This window comes from Hyalella azteca, unplaced genomic scaffold (genome assembly GCF_000764305.2).
Source record: "Hyalella azteca isolate HAZT.00-mixed unplaced genomic scaffold, Hazt_2.0.2 contig5129, whole genome shotgun sequence".
In the NCBI taxonomy this organism is placed as follows: Eukaryota; Metazoa; Arthropoda; class Malacostraca; order Amphipoda; family Hyalellidae; genus Hyalella; species Hyalella azteca.
This window is the reverse complement of record NW_025935328.1, coordinates 1-24,891: the sequence shown is the minus strand read 5'-3', so window position 1 is coordinate 24,891 and position 24,891 is coordinate 1. Positions and strand designations below refer to the sequence as shown.

The 24,891-nt window shown below is 37.6% G+C and overlaps 4 protein-coding genes across 5 annotated transcripts; all 4 read right to left on the bottom strand.

The window, feature by feature from the left end:
- Window positions 1–245: 245 nt before the first annotated feature.
- On the bottom strand, window positions 246–1,907 carry LOC125177821 (RNA-binding protein 41-like). Its single transcript, XM_047880291.1, has one exon. It carries the CDS (start codon window positions 1,905–1,907, stop codon window positions 621–623), a length of 1,287 nt encoding a protein of 428 aa, XP_047736247.1. The 3' UTR covers window positions 246–620.
- A 274-nt stretch (window positions 1,908–2,181) lies between these two features.
- Window positions 2,182–4,134, bottom strand: LOC108682566 (TM2 domain-containing protein 2). Its single transcript, XM_018171756.2, has 3 exons — window positions 3,796–4,134; window positions 2,709–2,824; window positions 2,182–2,452 (listed from the first exon to the last, which is right to left on the bottom strand). Exons 1-3 carry the CDS (start codon window positions 4,000–4,002, stop codon window positions 2,239–2,241), a joined length of 537 nt encoding a protein of 178 aa, XP_018027245.1. The 5' UTR covers window positions 4,003–4,134; the 3' UTR covers window positions 2,182–2,238.
- Window positions 4,135–8,049: 3,915 nt separating this feature from the next.
- Window positions 8,050–14,071, bottom strand: LOC108682568 (40S ribosomal protein S2). Of its 2 annotated transcripts, none has more exons than XM_018171758.1 (3): window positions 13,990–14,071; window positions 9,781–10,021; window positions 8,050–8,675 (listed from the first exon to the last, which is right to left on the bottom strand). In XM_018171758.1, the coding sequence occupies exons 2-3, from the start codon at window positions 10,018–10,020 to the stop codon at window positions 8,070–8,072; spliced, it is 846 nt and encodes a 281-aa protein (XP_018027247.1). In that variant the 5' UTR covers window position 10,021; window positions 13,990–14,071; the 3' UTR covers window positions 8,050–8,069. The 2 variants fall into 2 exon arrangements, with proteins under 2 accessions (XP_018027247.1, XP_018027248.1); XM_018171759.2 differs by having other exon boundaries at window positions 13,933–13,996.
- A 2,554-nt stretch (window positions 14,072–16,625) lies between these two features.
- LOC108682569 (protein-cysteine N-palmitoyltransferase HHAT) lies at window positions 16,626–22,783 on the bottom strand. Its single transcript, XM_018171760.2, has 4 exons — window positions 22,372–22,783; window positions 21,134–21,367; window positions 20,297–20,466; window positions 16,626–20,058 (listed from the first exon to the last, which is right to left on the bottom strand). Exons 1-4 carry the CDS (start codon window positions 22,733–22,735, stop codon window positions 18,817–18,819), a joined length of 2,010 nt encoding a protein of 669 aa, XP_018027249.1. The 5' UTR covers window positions 22,736–22,783; the 3' UTR covers window positions 16,626–18,816.
- Between the last annotated feature and the right edge of the window lie 2,108 nt (window positions 22,784–24,891).

Genomic DNA, 24,891 nt, shown 5'->3' with positions numbered 1-24,891 from the left:
AAATTCAATACCAGTAAAATTGATTACTTTTAGGTTCTTTCTTTGCCCTTAGTCAATTGACCAGTAAGTAAAATAACTATTAGAATTAATAATAAGATCGATAAATATTTTTCCTGACATGCATATAGGACGATGCGTCTGAAGTAAAAGGATTTATGTGACGCTTCTAACGGCCCTCAAAACCCTATTGCCACTGAAAGAATATTGTTCTTTTCCTTCTATAGCTGGTCAATGAAAGATGAAAATATTGAAAATAATATATCATCAAAATTTACACCGTGTCCTCTTGTCTTGTTTAACAATGAAAAACCTCTATTGTCAAGTTTCAAGAGCAAAGATTCTTTGAAGTCCACTAGATTTCCTAAGAGAAGGAGCTTTACTCAAAGTTTAAGCTTCATGCCTTTGAAATCATTCGACACCAGAATACATTGTGATAACAAGGACCAGCTAGATTGAAAATTAGAGCACTTTTTTCAGTTGATAAGAGTTTATAAAAAACGATCTTTAACTTAAAGCTTAAACTTGAACATCAACAAAATTATTAATTTCTAGGGTATTTACATAGCTTATGCAATCTAATTAAAGTCGAACATTTGTCATACAGAAGACAAATTAAACCTTTATGATTTTTTCCCAAACTCGATGATAAGAGGCTTGCCTTTTAGTCTGAAACCTTGGCAGTTGTCCAAGGCTTCAGTGGCAGTGGCAACGCTGCTCAGCTTTATGAAAGCTTGGCCTCTCATGCGGCCCTTCATTAACCTGTACGTCGACCTGACTGAACCATTGTCAAAATTACCAAACAAGGAAGCCAGGTCTTGAGGAGTGACCTTCTTGTGGAGATTTTTTAAGTACAGAATATTACTGGGGGTTCCACGCACGTGGTTAGGGAAGGCTTTAAGGATTTCCTCAGTGGACGCGCAGTGCTCTTTAATTAGAGACACTGGGAGAAGTTCATCACTCTTTGGAAGCAACACAAATTCCTTTGAAACAGCTTTCCTCTTTGTTCCTGAATCACATAAAGCTGCTACGACATCCTTGTCAGGAAATGTACTTTTTTCATTGGTTTCCTTGACGTCCCAAAGAGTCTTTCTCCTCGAATGATTTGGACTCAAATCGTTATACGAGTTAATCCCATCTGAAAGTTTTTCATTGGTGTCTTCAGAGCACACAGCAGAAGCATAACATTTTACACCACTACTATCGCAGTCAATGCTCAAGTCATTTTGTTGCACGCGACGCTTCTTAACTAAGAGTTGTTGTTCAACATCAGCAAGATGGTTCAGAGGATGCTCAGGATGTATTGCTGGTCGCCTCTTGGGCTTCATGCTGACAAATGCATTGCCAGAGAAGTTTGCACCCAACAACCGTTGCTGACACTGGAGCTCTCTACCCACCAGACCGTCTCGAACTGCAGCCTCAAATTCTTGTCTGCCTTCAAAGACAACACTCTCTTTGAAGCGCTCAAGCGGAGATAAAATCGGTTTTGATAACTTCTCAAGTAAACATGTAAGTTTCTCTGTATAATCCCGCTGATTACCATCCACCCCAGGTTGAGGCCGTTTATTGCTGAACAAGTTCATCAAAATGTTGATTTCCTCTTGGCCGACACCCATTTCAGACAGTGTACGTTTTGACTTGGAGGATGCAAGCATTTCCTTTAACACAGCACAATCCATCAAACCAGAAACATTCTGATGATTTGTGTCATCTTGAGCACTTGATGAGGCAACAAAGTTTTTACTTTTTGTGTACGAGTTAACATCTGAAGGTTTCCGATAAAATTTCTCTAGACATTGCTGCAGGATTTGTTCTTGAACAGTAGTTCTTGAAGCAGAGATAATTGCTTCATCACAAATTTCATTCCTATAGCGATGAAAATCGGCTGACGAATAATTTATTTGTGCCATAATTCACTGTGGTTTGTTACAGTTCCCAATGTGAAATGAGAGCTTGAATTTACAATTGGGAGTGTCACTTAGTCACAGGCTAACACCATGCAGGATTTTCCACGTAACACCATTTAGCCGATGTTTGTTCGTGATTTCTTCTGTAGGTATCAACAGTTTGATGGGAGAAGAATTCAAAGAACTTCAACAGCAACACATTCTTCATCTTGTCTCGAATGATTTTCATTTGAAACTTATAGAACTTTCAACAGTCACAACTCTCAGCTTAGGGCAAAGCAATTCAAGGCATGTGACTGTTCAAACAATTCAACAATTGATTGAAATCATCAGCTCATACATTGGTATTCCAGTTACTGCCGTCTTCAGGTGTGAGTGAACCTGTAACCAGCAGCACAATATCCACGACCCACCACACGCCAAAGCCCCCAAGAGTGAGGAGCTTGCCCACTGCAGTGCCTGTCAGGCCAAGGCAGAAACGATCCAGACCTAGGAACCCCAGCAACAGGCTGTAGATGAGGGTGGTTGTGAAGTGATGACCACTGTACCTGCACATAAATCAATTTGAACAATCAATATTTACACAAAGCAGATCCAAGGTAAGCAGTGAGCAGTAGACTGTATTTCTTGATAAAGTTTTTTTTAAACTTGTTATGCTTAATAATGGTGCAAGGTTTTATCAGAGGAAGTTATTTTCATTTACAGTTTTCAATGCTAAATATGCCAGTTTAATTATAAATCACTGAAATTAGCCTAAAAAGAAATGTATTCTTTAAATGAATAAAATATAATCTCAATACACACTTTACACAGGGCTTGCCATGACGCAGGAAGGAGCGGGAACCACAACACTCTATGCCTTCAAGCACCCGACATGTGACAGCTGTGTGCTCCACATCCTCAAAACGCCAACCTCCAAACTGCACAGTCATAAGCTTGAATTTATTATAGTGCAAAATACCAAAAAAATGGTTTATAGAAAATTAGAACATTTAAAATGATCTAAAACTGCAAGGCTATGTCACCATGAGAAATACCACATAAAAATTATAAAATTTTCAAGTACATCAGGGCCTGACATTAATATCCTAAGATAAATTTTTGTGATAGTTACAAAAAAGATGCTCTAATGATTGATTTGCTATCTATCTATCAGCAGGATACTTCTAATTATTCTCAACATATAATAAAAATTCATCCCCTAGAACTAGATGGCTTAACTCACTGGGTTGACTCTGGCCAAAAATAAATAGTATGAAAACAAAATGGTTTGTATATATAGAACCCAAGATGTTCCTTATTGAAATTACTCAAAAGTGGTGATATGAAGTTGCTAGCTATAGCTATGCTACAACATACATACCTATATGTTACATTAATGTTAAAGAACTAAAATGTTGCAACCTATCAAAGAATTGCTAATGTGAGAAACTTCAAGATTGAACTTCATCAAAATAATTTGGACATTATTTGAAATTATAACATTACATTAATAATTCCAAAGTAGCTGGCAAAACTAGTGAAGTTTTATTCAAGTCAGTAGAACTTGTAACACATATTTTGACTATGAAGATCTTTATATTGACTTGCCACATATTAGGAAGCATATATATACATTGTACAACAAAAATCATCAGATCAAGTTCAAAAGAAATTTGGCTTTGTTAAAGAGCATGGATGGAATGTTGAATCATATATTACAGCATCAATACTCATAAGATATTTAAATGCTCCAAAGTGTCAAGTTTTGATGGCACTCATATGAGAAGTTAATTTATTTGTGTTACTGAAACTTTATTATGTCCTGTATGGTGGCTGCCAGAGGAGAGGCAAACATGATTTCAAGTTGCCAAGAATAGCAAACTTTATAACAAGAATTGTGGTAGCCAACCTTAGAGCATCCATAGCCTTTTACTTCTTGTTCAGTCTTGTTCCCTTTTAGATCTAGTGGTGGGTCACATTCCAAGAAGCTTTCAGGCCTGCAGATAAAAAAAAAAAAAAAACAGTAGTAATTCTTGCAGTATGAGCTGACATGGTTAACATAAAAGTCCATTTTAGTCATACATACACTAAGAACAAACCAGTCTATTAAGGTCATGGGACAAGTATAGACAATAAACTTTCATAAATTTTCTGCAGATACACACAAATCTGTATCTACTGCCATTTTTGTTTAGGATTGTTCATTTGCATTAATTGTATTACATGCTGATCAAAAATCATGGTAATACTTTAGATTAAGTGCATCCAAAAAAAGGGTGTTTTTTTTTAATTATATGTTTTTTGGGGTGTGGATAAAGAATCTGAAATCCGTTTTTGGCGGTCGGCATCGGAAAACCGATTTTTTTCTCCGAGGCTCTAATCATAAAAAAAAATCAGGCAAAAATTGGCAAAAAAACCTAACCTAACCTAACCGTGATTGCAATGTCGTGGTTGCAAGAGTATTTGCCAATTTTTATATAATTTCTAAGATAAAATGCAAGTTAAATCTTGGCCCCAATATCCATGGATTTATAGCATTTTAAACTTAGCCTTGGTGACCCATATACTCTTGCAACCACGACATTGCAACCACGGTTAGGTTAGGTTTTTTTCGCTGATTTTTGCCAGTTTTTTATGAATTGGAGCCTTGGGGGGGGGGGGGGTTTGGTTTTCCGATGCCAACCGCCAAAAACGGATTTCAGGTTCGTAATCTACACTCCAAAAAACATATAATTAAAAAAACACCCTTTTTTTGGATGCACTTAATGTAAAGTTTTACCTTAATTTTTGACATTACTCATGTATTAAAATACAAAAAGATTGCATTATAACATGCTAAATTATCTCCAGCCTAATTTGATATGAAATGTTTTAGCATTTTACATAAAGCTTTTTAAAATTCAAATATTGATTTGCATGCTTTATAAAATATATTCATAACTTGTCCTTGATAACAGAACTCACAGGCACAGTCAAATTCAATACAGTCACAGCTGCAAAATACAGTTGAGGCCCAAAGAGTAGGTATGTGCACAAAGTACTCTCGAATGTAAACAATGCTGGCAAAATGGCGGACAGCCACTTTCCGCATCGGCGCGCGTAAGGTATTTAATTTTGAAAGTCCCGCCAAAATGTTAGCTTAATTTGATTGACTTTTGTTTGAAAACAAACTATAAAAACTTGAACTATGGCGACATCATTTTTTTTTTTTTCGAGAAATGTCTATCAAGTACCTGCTTAGCTGGGATGTGCAAGAGGTAACATTTGGGCAGGAAATAAACATGGGTATCGTATTTTGAAATTAATAAAAGATAATTTGAAATCAAGATTATTGTTTTTAGAGCATGCTCTCGAAATTTCAGAGCTTTACAGCCATTCGGACAGTTTTTCTACCATGTCCTGTCGTGCTGTTTACGTTCAGTTCAGTCATGAGCCAGTGAGGTACGCTGGTACTGAACTACTGCCGAGACTGAGACATGAGACAAGACATGAGATGAGGCATGAGACAAGCTACAAGACGAGACATGAGATGAGATATGAGATGAGACGCGAGACGAGACACAAGACAAGACACAAGACGAGACATGAGATTGGACATGAGACATGAGATGAGACATGAGACGAGACGTGAGATTGGACATGATACGAGGCATGAGACGAGATGTGAGATGAGATGCGAGACGAGACATGAGACAAGGCATGAGATGAGGAGACAAGCATGAGACGAGACGTGAGACAAGAAATGAGATTGGACATGAGATGAGACACAAGAGGAGACGAGACATGANGAGATGAGGCACGAGAGGAGATGAGACGAGGCATGAGACAAGATGAGACGAGGCATGAGACGAGATGAGACGAAGCACGAGATGAGATGAGGCATGAGAGGAGATGAGACGAGGCATGAGACAAGATGAGACGAGGCATGAGACGAGATGAGACGAGGCATGAGACGAGGCACGAGACGAGATGAGACGAGGCACGAGACGAGATGAGACGAGGCACGAGACGAGATGAGGCATGAGATGAGACGTGACATGACGATGATGATCATATTTAATATTATTAATAATATCAATTGATCACTAATATTAATCATGATTAGTTAAGAATTAATATTAATAAAAATTAATAATATTGTTATTACTAATAAATTTTATTTGTGTATTCTATTTAATTTCATATTTTTAAGCTCAATTATGGTGCCAAGACCATGAAACTGAAATTTATTCCATCCAATTCTGCCTTTAAGTTAAGTTATAGCATTCATATCTAGCAGTTGCACCCATTTCCCCCACCCATCTGCAGTCAAAGTCTCAACCAAAATGTTTTATTCTAGTTAGAATAGATAGCCTACTACATGAGCTTTCCAATGGTACTAAAAACTTTGAAATTGGCTCACAGGAAACCTACAAATGATAGTTTTTCCAAAAAAAAGTGACAGAAGTTGGTCCATTTTGGGGGTGAAATTGAAAATAGGAAAAAATTCATATCTTTTTCATTTTTCAACTTACTTCACTCATACTTATATGATATTTTTCTAAATTTTTTTCTCTTTTCAGTGGTGTAATTTTCATTACAATCAAAGGAAAAATTTGTTTTTGTGCACATACCTACTACATGACAATTTAGAGCTGCAGCCCGCAAGATTTCATACCTACCTACTGAAATTAAATGATATTAGAGCCGCAAAATTTCAGAAAAAAAAGAGCTTTCCAGCCCTAGCCAGGGCTAATTTGGGAATTTTTTTGGGCTTCTGGATTCTGGAATCCTGGTACCCTACATTCTACAAATAGCATATACCTACTGGCTACCTAGAATGTTTTTCCAAGATGCCATACAATAGCCCTTGCAAAATAACTTTAAAATGAGCCTAACGTCATTTATGAAAAGTTTCATGGTAAGGGGTTCTTAGAAAGTCAGGGGATAAAATTTGAGATTTGGCACTAAAGGTACAGCCACAGCATAAAAATGATTTTGCACTCAGCAGGTCAAAAATTTTTTTTCCACTGCTTGGAAAGTTGGAATATGGATTTATGGATCAAATAATCAGCATACAGCTAGAAATTTTTTACTGCTACAAAAACTAAGTCTAAAGACTGCTCTTCAAACAGCAGACATTCACATTGCATGATTGATGATTGCAATGAAAATGATGGCATTGGCTTGAAAGTACTGGACATTTTTTATTTTAAAAACTTGTCCACAAGCACAACTCCAATTTCAGGAACAATTATTGGGCAATTTCAAGATTGACCTGCAAATTTGCAGTTGCACCAAAGTTTTTATTGCAAATCATTTTGGCTTCAGTTTTTTCATTGATGATGATTCTTGTCTATTTACGCTTAGCAAGATTGAACGGTATTTTCCTATCAAAAAGTGAATGAGAGAAATCCGTCACAGAATGTCAATATCTCTAGCAACCTTAGCAATCCGCAGTTGCGACAGTAAATAAATGGGATTACCCATTTTGTCTCATGGGTACTCCCAACTAATTGGCTTCGATTTAATAGATACCATAATCATTACAGAATTTGTAAAATAGGATACCACATGAACTGTATATTGCTGCCAACCATTGGCGCTGCTGATGACATCTCTGCTATCATCAGGTTTCAGACAGACACTAATTTTATCCATCAAGCAATGTTCGACGGCAAATATAAAGGCATGTGCAACATTCAAACAGAGACACTAATTTTATCTATCAAGCCATGTTCGATGGCAAATATAGAAGCATGTGCAACATTGAAGAAATTGTAGTTCCGCTTAAAATCGGGCCGTAGGGCTGCTGCGCCACGCGGAATTGAGCTCCAAAATTAAGAATTCTCCTAACTGTAATATCAGCGATAGAGGTGATTTGGCCAACAGAACGCTAAAACCGTTGTATGCAATAACCGCTGTTCATTACTTTATAGTCACCTGAACAAGCTTTTAGTTCTAATTGATAGTAACTCAGACTTCCAGCAGTTTCAAGAGGGAAGTGCAAAAGTAGGAGCTTCAACGTCACGCCTCTACTATGTGTATGTAGCCCTCTATGATACTACAGGGAAATCTTCAACTTCGACAAGGCAGAACATAGCTCAGCCATTTCACGAATACTAGGACTGCACGTCTTCTTTCAATTCTGAAAGTCAACTAAACAGGATAATTACAAGTTACAGAATCCACCAACTTTATTGCTTAGTAAAGTTTAGTTTCCTGCCTCTGCTCGTTAGAGGTCTTGTGATACTTGGCCAGATGGTCAGTATGATCCTGATAAGGAGACTTGGTGAATACCGTCTCCTTCCACAAGTCTGGAGTGAGGTAAGCGTATGTCTTGGCAATTGCAGCATAGGTAGCTTTGGCAAAGTTGCCGAGAGTGGCGGTCTGGCCGCGTGCGCTGGTGTAGCAATCCTCAATACCAGCCATCTGCAGGAGCTTCTTGGGTACAGCGGCAGCAACGATGCCAGTACCGCGAGGTGCAGGAATGAGACGCACAACTACTGAGCCGCATTTGCCGGTGACCTTGCAGGGCACGGTGTGTGGAGTGGCGATCTTGTTACCCCAGTACCCACGGCGCACGGGTACGATAGAAAGTTTAGCTAGAATGATGGCACCTCTGATGGCAGTCGCTACTTCCTTGGAACATTTCACACCAAGGCCGATGTGGCAGGAATAATCACCAATGGCCACGAAAGCCTTGAAGCGGGTGCGCTGACCGGCACGAGTTTGCTTCTGGACTGGCATGATTTTCAGTACCTCATCCTTAAGCTTAGGGCCCAAGAACTTGTCGATGATTTCAGCTTCCTGTAAACACAAGATGACAGTTAACGTACGCATCAGTCGTAAAAGCATTATTTTCGTCCATATTTAGTTCTGCAAATCATGCAACAGGTTGAAGTCATTCGAACCAGTGGCACGATGATACCATTATTATAAATTCGAACATTTATGCCTCACATTTTGCCAGTCATTTTGGGAACTCGACAACATTGGTATGTGGCAGACTGCTCAAAATAAAATAAAAATACGAGCATCCAACAGACTAATTTTCATCATTAATGACAGGTAAGAAGGGACGGTTTTAAAATTAGTTTCTGATCTAAGGCGCCAATTTTTGCCTGTAAATTAATTTGTGGGAGGCTGACGGGGCGACATCGCAAGCGAGTCGCACGGGTAAAAAACCTCCGCTTTACTTTACCCAGCATTTTCATTGCACGTTCTCAGAACGTTGCAACTCGAGTAGCTGGGAGACTTAGGCTAGTGGGAATATCGCTTATCTCTCTATTTACTCAAATATAAGAGATCAAGCTGTATATCTGACACGTTTAGACAAGTGTCACGCAAGCTTCACACTGGTGTCAAATAGCAAGCATTTCAGACGTGCATAAAATCTGACTTTATTGCCAACCGAATGAACATTGTTACCAATTCGAAGAAATCTACAAATAAATCCAAATTTCCAAGCAGTGGAAAAACAAAATTTTGAGTTGCTGAGTGCAAAATCATTTTCACGCTGTGGCTGTGCCTTTAGTGCCAGATCTCAAATTTTATCCCCCGACTTTCTAAGTATTTGTGCATTTCCTCTTCAGTCAATGCAAATGCCCAAGACCAAGTGCAACCGAACTCGGTGCTGAAATCTAATGCCATTTCTCGTTATCAACATGCATGCGGTGAAGACAGCAATCCAGCGAGAAATAGACCATGACCCATTCATGCAATCTAAACAATCAGAACTTAGTCAAGAGTTGACTGAAGAATAGAGCTGTACTTCACAGGGCTAGATTAAAGACCAAAAACTTAAATTATTTTCTTAAGAGTCGATCGAAAGTGACAACTGCTAGGAATCGTTCAAGCAATAATTGACAGTTGACAGCATATCAAGAGACACGACCAATCTAGCAATACCAACCTTGATGGGTAGAGAGAAAAGATAGATTTCTTCAAGGCTCTTAATCTTGTCATCCTTGACAAGCCTGCCCAGCTTGGTGATGGGGGTCCACTCCTTCTCTCCCTCCTTGCCACGACCGCGTCCACGGCCACGGCCGCGTCCTCGACCACGACCACCGCGGCCACCACGACCGCCTTCACCGCCCCCACGGGTGCCAAAACCACCACGGAAACCTCCACGGGCTGATCCAGAGTCAGCCATTCTGTTGCAGAGACCAGTACATTAGACAAAGGTGCATACAGGTTACAGATAAATTAAATAGATAAATTAAAAACAGGAATTCGAGTAGTCCAGAGAACGAAGTATACCACACATCAAAACTGCTCCGTGTGGAACATGGTACCAAGTTTTTAAAATGTTTGCCAACTTATAGCATTAGTCTAAGTTACCAAAGTTCCTCAAATCTGACAGCTTTGCTGGAGCCTCAAATTGGCAAGCTTACTGTAGGCATTGTTTGATTGTAATACCTCTATTTGAGGGTACACATGAGCACATGCCAATCCCAGAACATGCCGACTCCAATTTTACTAATTATTGCTTCCCCTGCAACCATGAAAAATTCAATAAAATCTGGATTTGTGCGCACATACTACAGCAGCAAGGTGTATTAATGTATTCAAGCTCCAAATCAATTGAGAAAAGTCTCGTATCGGTATTGCCTCGCAGTTCACGAGTATTCTTATTTGAGGTGCACTTGCACATTATCTGAAGAAATTGTCATTGATTGAGATTGGAAGAATAATGTAATAATAATGCATAGTCCTATGTAATAATAAAGTAGTCAGTGACTACACTATCCTACTTAAAAAACTGATCCATCAAAAAAAATGCATGAAGGTATAATTTGAATTTTTAACCAAAGTTTGAGCTTTGCTCAAACAATTCCACAAGGTCAAAAATGTAATAGCCAGTTTTTCTTATTGTGGAATAAACCAAAAAAAATCAAGACATAGAAACTTTGGGCAATAATAATCTGTCTTGCCCAATAAATTATTATTTCTCAAGTATATAATACAATCAATATATCATTTGTACAATATTCAAATGAACCCTCAACATTTGGTATTATGGCTATTTCTAGTTCATTGTGTTGATGTGTTAAAAAAAAAGATTCAAAATAGAAAATTTGCTTATAGTGTTGCAAAACTAGAATAACTGTATTCATTATTTTAAATTGGAAGATTTGATTGGGACCCAAATTGAATTGTACCAGCCAGCAATTAACAGTTTCAGGAACCGCATGCAATGTATTAAAAATTTGGCATTGCAAGTCAATGAATCTTAGACTGCAGTAGTGAATAAGGCTAACCACACGGGGAAATTTCAAAGCTGTTAGTCTATTATAACTTTACCAGATAACAAATTAGGCTAGTGCAGTTTTTAAGAGGAGAGCCCCATGCATAAGTAGTAGAAGCATGGCAACCTGCTCAAAGCTCAATTGAAAATTGTCTTCAGGACCTAGTCATTAGTGGCAAACCAGAGAGCTTTTCTGACTTCCTTAACCCTTTCACGAGCAAGCTACCATGTATGATCACTTGAAATCACCTCTCAAAAAGCCCCCCAGAGCTTCCGGTTTTTTTTCTTCTCTTTTTCGAAGAGCCCTCATAACAGATCAATCACTAATTATCTGACTATCATTCTATCCATGGCAATGGATGGAACGATAGTTCATCCATTGCCCATGCATTGCATTTGTAGACCCGCAATGTCCACAAATTAAAATACGAGCATTTAAATGAAAGTTTTGACTCTTGATGACAACATTGATGCTCTTTCCACATTTTCTCAAGAGGTTGAAGTATTAATATGAATTTTACTATCTCCGGAAATTTGATTGAATTGAATCAACTTGTTATGTTACCAACTTTTCATTTGCATAAACCAAATTTTAATTATAAAGAAAAATTCTGTCTACTGACTGCATTTAAACCTTAGCGATTTAAACCTTCAAATACTCAGAATTTTGAGAAATACATAGGAATAAATATTTTGTATAATACTTCTTACTTTCTTGAAATGGTTTCAGAAATTTTGATTTCGGGATATTTCAATGCTTCATTTCGGGATATTCAAAGGCTCAGAGGAGTGTCTTGGTCAAAAAATAATTTTTTTTTGTTTTTCCATTCATTGCGCTCATTCAAAGGTCCTGAAACTGCACATCTAAGGAGCCCAGAGCTATGTTTGTGTGTTCATTCCTTCATTCATAGGAGCATTGAAAACTGAAAAGTAAAACCTACACCTTCAATCACAAATTCCAGTTTTTTTTCAATCATGGGAAGTTGGAATTTTCAGTTTATACACCTATCTTCTACAAAAAATTAGAATTAGGAAAAAATTCTTGGGGGATTGCCAGACATGATCTTTACAAATACAATGTTACCTATGTCTGCACATGTTGTGCATTGTGTGGCATGTTTAAAATGATATGTCTATCAATAAAGGTTTTTTTTTTACAAAGACACGCCCCTTAAGTTACTTTCCAAGTCCGATGAGTAGACCAGCACCAGCAAAAAATCATGGATACCAGTCATACCACCATTATCATGCAAAGAAATTGTTTTCAATTATTGAATAAAGTAGATGAGGACATTACATAACGTGCATTTCAAAATTACTTTTCAGAGACAACACTTCTAAAGAATCCAATGTCTTTATTGTTTCACATGCACAATGAATTTTTAATTCAATGTTTAAATGTTTGAAACGGTTATTTTGTACATTTTTAATATCGAAATATAATTTTCAAATATTCAATATTATTTAGGTATTCTGTCAGTTAATTCATGTATTATCTGACTTTATGCAAGTGTGCAAAATTTCTGATATGATAGGGAAAAGTATGTTAAATGTGAACTACATAATGTTAAATGTCAATGACAGTCAATTGTAATGAAACAAACAACAAGTGAAGTTATAGAAAATGGATAAATGATGACAGGTAAACAATAGATTGAATAAATTCTGAAAAATCTCTTGTTTGGTACCTACAATACTTCAGGATCAGGACAAACACAATGACAAAGGATACGTTTACTAGCTTGGTATTTGAGGTCTACCAACTCAGTAGGCCTACAAAGACAATTTTAGGCAAGTAAAAAGTAGGTAGTACGTGACTATGTGAACTTCATGCAGAGTAGGCTAGGATACCTAGCCCTACTACAGTACTAGGTACACTACAGTGACCACACAACCCCAGGGCCAGCAGCAAAGTGCTAACTGCAAACCACTTGAAACCAGCCAATTTCATGTTTCACATGCAGTAGGCATTATGAGATTAACATGCATAATTGAATTTGAATGCATCATTTGGTAAACTCAGTCAAAACATAGCAGAGGAATCTGAAAGGTTAGCCAACATCATTCTGTTAACAAAGAGTCTTAAAGAGACCATCTCTAATCTATTCATTCAGGCATTTCAGGGTATTTTTGCTTTTTGGGCAATTCAACGAGCACAATTGTTTTTCTGGGCATTTGAATTGGCATTCTTCCAATCCGAGCATTGCGACTAGGCTAAAATTTTTCAATAAGCCTCACTTTAGGATGAAACCTTCAAAGTTTAAACCATTTCTGACTTGATTGAGCGAGTTCTTGAATGTGTTCCAACTCTATCAGGCTTTCAATTGGAAAATTACCTAGACTCAATATAAACATATTCTATAGCATTGCAAATTGTAAAAACATGCAAATGAAACTAATCTCCGCAAATGAAAACAAATTCCACCGGCCAGAGTGTGGGAACGTTCGAGCAAGCGGACGCCATTAAACAATCTTCGAGCAACCATAACAAAAAAACGGGAATACCTAGCAGGAAATAAAAAGCCACGATCAACATAGGAAATTAAAACTTTCGATATTTTCATAATAAGTAGAATGATAGGAATTGTGCAGTGTTCTACGGTAATATATCCAAGTACATTGCTAAAACCTCATAAATCTTCGTCTTAGAAAGTAAAGCCAATTCCACGTGCAACACCCGGCGAACTCGACTTGCAGCCAATGTGTACTTATCACTCGCTAAAATTCATCATTGAGCTGCATTTTAACAAATTAGACTAGATATACTTACAGTTACTATTAATAGCTAATAAGAAAGGTCAAACAGTAGCTACATACCGGTAGATATCGCAAATTAAATCCTTAAACTTAAGCACTATAGCACGAGATACTTACGCAGAGGACGTTTTCTATTTGTGCCTCCAGATGTCTTCCATCCGATGACGTCAGTTTTGAGACTAGTCAAATGGTTCTAAATGAAAATATATGTGTTTAAATTGTTTACATCATTATATAGCAACTAAGTAATATATCATGATAATTTTTTTTAACAAGCTTGAAATTTATTTCTCCGAGGTTAAAAAAAGATATTTAGATTACGGTCCAACAACTGGCCAGAAACGCCAATTTCTTTACAAATCGGAACCGACGGATTCAAATTGCATGAATTTTTAAAGCACGTTGGTAATTTTTTTTCGTTCTGGTACGACTTCTTCGAACTTGTAACATTCTAAAAGCTAATTTTGAGAAATGCGAATTAGATAAGCTTCAGCACATATTTTTTTAGAACCATAATTTTAAAGCAACGCCACAATTGATTTGCTTTTAGCACCATTTAGAGGTTGGACATGAGCCCCAGTACTCAAAACCTAGTGACGCACTTCAATTGCCCTATTGAGCATGACCTAATCTCGACCTAATTAACATCACCTCTTTTGCTCTGCTTTCACTGCCGAAAGCAGCTCCTCAATTCATTATCACAATCATGTTTTCAACCAAATGTCAAAAGTAAGAGGGCAGGGTGGCCCAGGCCCAGTGCTTATAGTTTAGCAGGGCCCAGAGCACTAAGTCCACTCATTCTACTTGCAATTCCTTAGGACCATGAAAAAAATTCAATGCTGTTGTATATCGCTGCAAATTTGTTCGTGAATATTTTAATAAATATATTTATGAAACGACATCCAGATCAGACAACTCTTAGAATTTGAGATAATCAACAGATTACGATAGCGTAGTATATCATTCGGCGTTAGAGAATAGGTCTGTCGCCCATTGTTGTAATTTTCGTGACTTGTTCAAAGATCTAAAAATTGGCCTTTTGACAAAAATGTTCAACTGACGTTGGTTTACATCACCACTGGACTTTTATTAGTTCCGTAGAGTGCTAGGCCTTTCAAGACTGAACAAATGCTTTTGCATAACACTGTCTAGTATATCCTTAAACGAGTTCATACCCGAAACGTCATTAAGATCATCAGAGAGGTTTTTCCATATTTCGGTCACTCGATGCGGGAAGAAATGTTGATTGATAATAGGGTACAATATTTTGATGAACGTTGGCGTGCTTGTATGAAAATTCAGAATGATCCAAGACAACCGAAGAAACGAAGGTTTATTATAACTGCCTATGATATATAACTCTTTCACGTTGTTTGTTTATTGTTATTAATGATATGATTATACGTATAACAACCTACTTGAGATACAGAAAAAGGTGAGTCCGACTGGATACAATCTGATTCTTTGCATATTTTGTCCAAAATTGTCAAAAAATTGTTTTGTCCTTCAACAACAAAAATAAGTATAAGCAAATGAAATATGACAACAACCTAACAGTGAATCTTCCCAAACAAATAGGTAAAGAATTTTTAGCAATCATACTGACAAACCGTGTCATACAAACACATACAAGACACACATAAAAGAACAATAATATCCTTTGTGCTTACATACCTAGACCGTTCACTTTCTAAGATCGGAGCGACTCTATGTCAATCGGAAATTACGGTAAAACTTATATGCCGCTCACCACAATATTCAAAATTACTATCATTAGAGCCATTGCTTAGAACTTTTTCTCTTGAAAATAGCAGCCAAATTATTGCTTAAGCAGAAAGAAAGCCCCTTTCAGGAGCAGTCAGCTAGTCGACCCCACTGTCCACTGGTACGTATTGTGTGGGTTTAACCCTCTACCGCCTGACATCAGTAACCGGAGCAATATTGTCACAAGCCTACTACCCAAAAAGCATACTTTGCTAGTGAGCGCAAAATGACTTGCACCGATGGTTGCCGCCACGGACGACACCTTTAAAATGTTCTCTATTGCGTACAAACGTCCTCGGGTTGCTACGCTCAATAGTTAACGTATAATTCAAGTTGAAAGTTGTTCCCGGAGAACGACATACGGCGGTAGATGGATATGGGCAGTCGGGTCCGACGTTAATGTCAACCCAAGATGATAATAGAAAAAAATATAACTCATTACTCACTGCCGTGAGTGACAGAGAGCGCATTTTTTCGTCGACGAAAGCGTGAAGTCACGGACAGACGGACACGACGAGCACAATAGCGCCTTTTTTCCATAAATGAGAAAATGCGGTAATAAGAGCATTTCAGTAGTACGGGGTGAAGCATAGGGTTTTGATACAGCAACACATCATGGCCACAGCGATTAATATATTAATGTTGATCAGAAACGGGCAGATAACTTGAATTAAAGTCAGATCCTAGAACATAATTTTCTTGATTGAACGTCGGTTAATTTGAATTCAATCCCAGATTTCATTTCATTAGTTAATCTAAATAACTAAACAATGCGCTTGCTTCTAATTTCCTTGATTCAGAGTAAATTCATAACTTCAAAAACTTCCAAAATAAAAGTAGGCACTTCTCTTGTCATGCTGCAGTAAATAAAGTTTTAAGAAACACGCTTCATTACCGATGAACGAAATCGATAAAATCAACAAATAGATTTGTTTATAAGACCAGCAGATGAGTTTCCAGCCTTCGATACTCAAAGTTTTAAAGCCAAATTGACGACAGACAACATTTTAATCAGAGATTCTAATTACAAAAAAGGCAAGATTCCAGTTCACACGGCCTTAAGAATTTGAACGCTGAAGAGCGTAGAAAAAAATATTTAAATGGCACTGCATTTCATGTAGCACTAAAATAAAAAAAAAACAATTTCCAGTTCACGCGTTGCAACGTGACACGTACAAGTGACTAGCTACGGACCAAAATGACGCCCGTATTGGCCTACAACTATTGAGAAGGATCAATTTGCTTACGTATAAAAATATAAGTGCAACATCTACAGTAAATTCTAAGGCACTAGAACGTTCATGCAAGTTTAAAACATGCCACTACATCTTAAGTATGTTCAATATATATGTCGACAGAACTTTGTAATAGATCAATGATACAATAAAGAAATGACTTTAAGAACCAGCATACGCCCCAGCATTTCACAACGCTGCGCGACACAGCCCTTATACACCCTGGCTGACCGGAGGTTATTTCTGTAGCTTATTTTACTGACCTCTGTTCTTACTTCTAAGTAGTCATTTCACGTAAGTATTCCGTTTAACTTTCGGTAACATTTACTAATATTTCGTTTCAGATAGAGATAATATTGATATTCAATTAAGTGACAAAGGTTACGCTCATGCGGGATATTACTTACGTGAACCTGGCATCGTAAGAGTAAGGGTGTTGTTATCATGACACAACTTCTACCCCGACAAGATGGTTTAATCTACTCTTCTTTAAATCTATTTTATAATTAAATTATTATGGTGGAATGACGTAATTGTCAGACAATAGAATTGAACAAACTAGAATCAAATGGTCAAAGATTGAAACGTACAACTGGAACATCTTTGTAAACCATCGTGCAATTTATTTTTTATCAAACCTACCAAAATGAATTTCAGTGAAAAAATTTTATTCCAGGATTAATTGAATAATTGAAACCATTGTATCAACTTATCTATACCATACCATCTTGTCGGAGTAGAAGGATGATGTGAGAGTGACAACAGTCCGGGTCGTGGTCATAATACTTTCAAACTTAGCATGATTTCGTTATAAATTCTTTCAAAGTTGGCGCCTTTGCAGCAAAAAATCCCAGAGGGAAAATTTATGCCCCCTTCTTAACTTTTGAGCGGCCAGGGTCATGGTTTAGTAATTGAAGAATAATCAACTAATACAGCAAATATTTTAAAACATACTGGCAAGGTGGAAATATTTGACCGCTTATGTTGCAAGGCTCGCCAAACAACTGCTTAACTAACATCCCTTAGTCTTCTGGACATTCTAGAAACTAGCATAACGGTGCCTTAGTGACGTAATTAAATATCGATATATCACCTCTTCCTAGAAGGAAATATTATTTTTTTAAATAAATGTATAAGCTACCTAACTGTTTCATAATAAGATGTTAAGAGTGTAATAATATAAACTACACTCGTTCACTGACATGCACGTGACTAAAACAACCAACAAATCACCTTCTTAGTTATTTCATTTCAACAGCAGGATATAACAGAACAATACAAAACAAGTCATTAAAAAATTATCAAGGCAGTTGTTTTCTATAAATTAAACATGGCTGTTGACAGACAATTAACAAACTGACTTGATCTTGTCATTCCATGAATATTATATAAATGCGACGGTCATGTTTAACGATTAAAATACGATACGGTAAAATACGAGTACACAAACATGCTTCTCATCTAAAATAAAAGTTAACATGCAACACAGAGCGGCTGGCGGCGAGATTACATGCGGCTTAAGTAGGTAAGTAGCAATTATAATATTCCAGTTTATCTGATGCAGGCGTAGGTGCTAAGTGACTGAGATAATATTAATAAAATGGACAGTGCTTCTAACAAGTCTTGATATACTCCTGTGTCAAGACTAGGGAAGCCGAATAAAATGCCTAAAGCATTTTCGCTGGCGACACTCGAGGTTTCCTAATGTTCAATTCCCCGACAAGAAAGCAATACAAGCGTGTGTAGCGTCCCATTAAAATGCGCCTTTCAAATACTTTGTGAGAAAAAGCATCATATAAGCATCATATACCGGGTGCGTTAAAAATAATACAATTGGCATCACACCAAAAGTAAGCAGTATTAGTATGACTGATGTTTGATAGGGGATTCGTGAGGTATTTCATAGGTTGAACGACAAGCCCAGAAGCTTGTCGCCATTCCAGGACTATTTCACTTTGACAGACTTGTCTCCTCTCCTCACTTTCCAGCTGTGCATTTCTATGCTGATTTGCGCAAGGCAATACAAAAAGAACGTCAATGTTAAAGTTACAACAGGAAAACCAGTCATAAATACTCTGATTCCAATAGTCGACGCGTTATCAAGAGAAGTGAGAAATATGGATAAGGCTATTACAGACGGCATCAGAAGTAAGACGGACAACAAAGCGTGGAAACGTCGTCGCATCGTTGGAGAAAAAACTCGTGTTTCCCACTCATGATAAGCAGGTTTTGCAGCAATGCTGTCCGTACAGTTCTCCATGATGATCCCGCAGAAATTTATACCGGACCACATCATGACTTGAGGATTAACACCGTGCCACACGTATACGAACGTGAACACAAGAGCCGTGCCTTGGAGTTTGGTCATGAGACCACGTGCCGACCCTGTTACCCACGGCAGGTAAATGTGGCGAGTCATGAACAGGTAAAGGCCGTGATCGAAATCCCTCCACAATTGGGAGAAACGCCATATGAAAATGACGCATTTAGGAGGTGGAGGTGCATTGAAACCTTCAATAGAAGCTATGACTCCTGGGAACCCATACAAAACTACATATTTTATGATGAAGAAACATATAAGGAAATAAAGGAATCCACCCATGGCCCAGGAATCCATGCGGATTACAAGTTGGGGTGACCAGTGCAAAGAATGGGCATAAAAGTGATGCAGTAGGAAATTAGCTACGAGAGCCCATAAAGAAAAGCGACCAAGTTGCAGAATTAAAAGGCCTAATCGCTTTAAACTCCACGGTATATAGGATGCATTGAGGCCAGTCATAAACTCCACGTATGGCATGTAAGGACCAGTGAACAAGAAAGGCAGGTAGAGACAATATGCAAACAAGGTCAAGAGCTGCCGGCTGAGAGGCAAGTTATTTTCTGGATCCGCATCGCAAGTCTCGAGGGCGTAGCTGAGGCTCCTCAAGATGATCCATGCAACCATCACAGACACCTTGTAGTCGCCTTCAGCTATAGGGGCCATGAGCTGCTCTAGCCTCGAGGTGACGGGCTCGATGTTGAACAGCAGCAGAATGAGACACCAGGCCACCCATAGCATCTGCTTGTTGCGCGTGAGCAGCACCGTGAACACCAACGACGGTACCGCAAGACAGAGGATGAGACCAACACTGCCGAGGACGCTGTAGATCACGAGCACGCTCCAGCTGATGTACAGTGCGCACAGGTGCTGTTAAATCAAGAAAATCTCAGAATAGCATGACAAAAAACATGTAAAAGTTTATAATAAAATTAAATTAAAAAGTAAAATGTGTATTCATAGCATTCTTGGTTGAAAGTATTTGAAACCATTCAAATAATAAAAATTGAGATGTTTTGACTGTAATAGCTTCGCCAAGTTAGAATGAAACACAAGAAAACTAAGATATAAAATTAGTTGCATTGGCTTAAGCTATAATAATACTTACTCTGTGAGCATATTTGCGCACTAATGATGCAGCAAGCGAGTGCAGCAGAATGTACGGCACATAGGGCAGCAGCAAAGGAGGCCACACATACCACTCAATGTCGCTGTCATCTCGCTGCCTCCCCAAGATGCTGCCAAACGATGAACTCAGTGGCAGGTATACCATGTTCTCTGTGTTGTAACATAATGTTCATTAAAATAAGTTAATATTGTGCATTGAAGAATTAGGCAAGTGGTCTAAGTATACAGTAATAACAGGAAGATTTATACACAAGAAGGCAATGGTGGAAATTGACAGCATTATTAGCGACTGAGTTAGGAGACACAAAATTAATTATGTTGATCAATTTTTCAGCAAAAAATATTTTCATAATCGGTGTTATCTAAATGAATAAATAACGAATTATACCTGAATTAAATTATGCCTTATATATGTATGCTCTAGGAGTAGACATTAGACATCCTTACTCAATGTCTGATTGACTCCTAAAATTATCCTTTTTTAGAACATCATTTGATACAGACAAAAAATAATTCAAAATAACAAGCTGCTCTGTGACTAAGTGTTGAAGTCCTGAGAACTTTTAAAGATTAGAAACAATAAATTGGCACTGTCATTTTTACAAAAAAGGGGTTCATAAATTGAATGATTCAATAAAAATCACCACAAATCCAATTAAAATAATAATTATATACCATATAATGATGCCCAAAATTGTGGACATAATATTCCAAATATAATTTGGCTACAGTGGTGGGAACAGCCATACTGCATAGAAAGTTAATGTCCAACGACTGATTATTTTATCAGCATTTAAAATGTTTACATATATCATACTTTGACCAAAGATGTAGAACTTGTAGAGGCTGTACGATGTCATCATCATAAAGATACAAAAATAGGACAACATTTCCAAGAATGGGAGACTCGGATGAGGTGACTTGAGAGCATAGCTTCTGTGTCTCGCTTGAGTGCTGTGCTTCTGGCGCTGGTGGCAGGCAGGGTTCCTGCTGTTGACTAGGTTACCAGGCATCTCATCCTCATTTCCTTCCATCGGACTTGTGTCAACATCTGAATTGAGGGAAATTTATTAAAATCTGGCAAGTATATTTTTTTTTTTAGTTTCAGGTGATACACAAAAAAATTTAATCCGTGCAAAATGAGTCATCTTAGGAGTAGTATATATACATGAAAAAAATCCATAAAGTGTTGCTTTGCAAGCCTGAACTAAGAAAATAAAATGAATTTTCTTCAGAAATAAATTCATTAAAAAGTAAAAAATAAAGCTAAATTCTTGATCTAAAAATTTAAAAGCAAAGAATAGTCCACAAAAATTCATATCTTTATAGAAAATGTTTCGGAGTCCAGCTCCATCGTCAGTTCGTAGAATCTAGAACATACATAGAAAGTCACAAGTTAATACAATTGAAAGCACAGAACATGATCGTCCCTGGTTTATCAATTTCGTTGTGCACAATGTGCATCTGCGTACGTCGGTATGACTTCACGCAATCTTTATTCCAGGATCGCTGAGCATAAGGGCAGGAGTTGTAGGACCGGACAGTTGCTATCGCGCCCCCCTCATTCGGCTGTGCGCACTCACGCCAAACAGTGTGATGTGCCTGTTTCTGACAGTGACTTTAGGGTGTTAGCTTCTACCTCCGGTACTTCAGATTTGCGTATCTTAGAATCATTGTCCGTTTTTGAACTTAGGCCCAGTTTAAATTCAGCTGTGAGCTCCTATCCACTTGAAATTGTGAATAGATAGGTTTTTATGCCCTATTACTTGTAAATTTAGGTTCTAATTGTGTTCTGTGCTTTAAATTGTATTAACTTGTGACTTTCTATGTATGTTCTAGATTCTACGAACTGACGATGGAGCTGGACTCCGAAACGTTTTCTATAAAGATCTGAATTTTTGTGGACTATTCTTTGCTTTTAAATTTTTAGTCAACTTGCGATTTAAGCAAATAAGTGACATTAATACTTTAATTCTTGATCTAGTGTTGAAGTAAAAAAAAATGTGATAATTTTATTCAAAAACTCAAAACTTCAACTAATTCATTCCAACTCACATGTGTGTGGATTGACAGAGCAGTTATGGAAATTGTCAAACAGTTGACTCCCCTGCTGTGCATTTGTTTCTAGCTCATGAAGCAGACTTTCAAGTTCTTCTTCATTCATTTCATCTAGAGGCAATAAAAACTCTGAACCACTGCTGCTCCTGACCAGGTAGCTATTTTCTCCTTCTTGAGTATCATAATCACCAATTTCATCTTCTTCACCATTTTCAACATCAGAGTTTAGGCTGTTAGATTCATCGCTTGAGTTTGAATCTTCATATGAGCCACTGAGATCTTCATCGCCAGAATGAGGGTCTGAGTCATAGCCATTATATTTTGGAGGAGCCTTTTCTGGGTCACTATAATTATGTTGCATGATGATAAAAATGTCTGTGCAGGCAATAAAATGATTAAAACTTTTTCTGAAAAAATAGAGGCAAAGCATACATTGATACATCCATGAATTACAAGTGAAGAATCATTAAAAATGATCCTCTTACTTTAAATATGTTCCAAGAGATAAAATTCATATCATTGACACATCATTATCTATATAATATCCTTGAATTATGCTACATACATCTCAAATTTATCTAGCAACTAATTACATGAAATTTTAGCTCTGGTATAACACATAGGTACTATTACACATTCATGAAAAAAATGGCCAACCACTGCCAATGCTCCAAACCACTGTAAACTCTTCTGGAAATAGACTGATAAACTATTGAATATTACATTGCCTCTGAAGTCAGGTTAAAAGTTTCTGAAGCAACTTTTAGGATAAAAAATAGAGATATGATGATGCACCATAACTTGAATATTGCCTTCTATGGCTTAGAATTGAATTCACAGCTTAATAGCCATATCTTGGGTTCAATTATTTTCATTTTTTGACAGCTCCAAATTTGACAAATTCATGACATGAAAATTCTAGTAGCAATTCAGAAGTAGAACATTTCCAACCTGGGAATGTGGCACTGAGCTAAAAAATATTACATTGAAGTTTCAAAATTCCAAATTCAGGTAAATTATAAAAGGATATTACAATATTGGAGCTCCACTAAAAAGCAGCAGTTTTTCAACTCATCAACTGACTATCCACAGACCATGGCCCCCCAAAAAATGAAGAGTAAAGAAGAGTAAAATGCAAGTTCTACCTATATTCTTGTTGAAATATTATAGTTTTAATTCAATTATTACTTTTTAAATTGAAAATTTCTAATTTTTATACATTAATATTAAATATTTCAAGTTAAAATATTGAATAGATTCGAAAATTGAAACAATTTATTTTAAACAAAGTGCAAAGCCTTTCATTGGAATTTAAAAATATTCTCAGGCACCATACGTGGCAATTTTGTACTGCTATGGGCTTGTGTTCAAGATATTTCCTCTAGAGACATATGAACTATAAGTCCCAACTCCCATGTCCAAAAATCTCTACTAATAGCAAACACAAAGAAAAGCCTCTGCTGCATGAATTTGATTCTCAGTTCCCCTTCACTGTGTTACAGTGTTCCAGATAGCCATGACGGCAGTTTGGTAGTGGATTCTACATTGTTTATTGACAGGAGTCAATGAGTCATGGAACGCTTATTTCATCACACTCAGGCATGATCTCCTGAGCCTTGGTCAGAGTACAGTTGAATGTTGATTAATAGCAAACGGGTAAATGCTGCAAAATGCATAGAGCAGGCAGACACAGAAGAACAGAAATGATACAAATCTGAAAATCAAGCCCACACTGGTATTATTATGAATTCAATAGTGTGAAATCACAACAAATATTGAGTGATGCACACAGACACAAAATGGTGGTGGTTGCGGGTTGTAGGTGAAGTCATAGTAAGTAGGAAATAAGTATCAAAGAATTGGCGACGTTTTCAGCACCAGGACCCGACGGAATTCTGACAGTGCTGTTGAAGAAGTGTGTTGGAGCACTGAAGACTCAACACTGCTCTGGAAAGCCTCAATAACAGAGGGAATTATCCCTGAGGGTCTCAAAGTGGGACTGATAACGCCAATCCACAAAGGAGGTCTGAGGGACAGACCTCAAAATTACAGACCTGTGACCTTGACCTCACATGTGATCAAGGTTTTTGAGAAGGTAGTGGTCAGGAGGCTTGTCCGGTATATGGAAAAGGCTGACCTGTACAATAACGGACAACATGGCTTCCGGCGTAATCGTTCCTGTTTGTCGCAGTTACTGGAGCACCATCACCGTCTGGTGGCCCAGCTGGAGGAGGGAGCTGGTGTGGACGTGGTATACCTAGACTTTGCTAAAGCTTTTGACAAAGTTGACCATGGGGTGCTCTTTAGAAAGCTGAGGCTGTTGGGGGTAGGAGGAAGCCTGTTAAGGTGGATCCACAACTTCCTTACAGATAGAGTACAAGCTGTCGCAATTGGAAACTTGAAATCGAGAGAAGCGAAGGTGAAAAGCGGAGTTCCGCAGGGCTCAGTGCTTGGACCGATCCTCTTCCTCATCCACATTGCCAATATTGACTCAGAACTCACCCACGCATCTACATC

Coding starts and splice junctions, on each gene's coding strand:
- LOC125177821 (XM_047880291.1), bottom strand. CDS start 1,907: ATGGCACAAATAAATTATTCGTCAGCCGATTTTCATCGCTATAGGAAT.
- LOC108682566 (XM_018171756.2), bottom strand. CDS start 4,002: ATGACCTTAATAGACTGGTTTGTTCTTAGTGTATGTATGACTAAAATG. Junction 2,825..3,795: donor AAGGCTATGGATGCTCTAAG/GTTGGCTACCAC, acceptor ATGACTGTGCAG/TTTGGAGGTTGGCGTTTTGA. Junction 2,453..2,708: donor CATGGCAAGCCCTGTGTAAA/GTGTGTATTGAG, acceptor ATTTATGTGCAG/GTACAGTGGTCATCACTTCA.
- LOC108682568 (XM_018171758.1), bottom strand. CDS start 10,020: ATGGCTGACTCTGGATCAGCCCGTGGAGGTTTCCGTGGTGGTTTTGGC. Junction 8,676..9,780: donor TTTTCTCTCTACCCATCAAG/GTTGGTATTGCT, acceptor TTGTGTTTACAG/GAAGCTGAAATCATCGACAA.
- LOC108682569 (XM_018171760.2), bottom strand. CDS start 22,735: ATGCAACATAATTATAGTGACCCAGAAAAGGCTCCTCCAAAATATAAT. Junction 21,368..22,371: donor CTCTGTCAATCCACACACAT/GTGAGTTGGAAT, acceptor CCCTCAATTCAG/ATGTTGACACAAGTCCGATG. Junction 20,467..21,133: donor GTTCTACATCTTTGGTCAAA/GTATGATATATG, acceptor GTTACAACACAG/AGAACATGGTATACCTGCCA.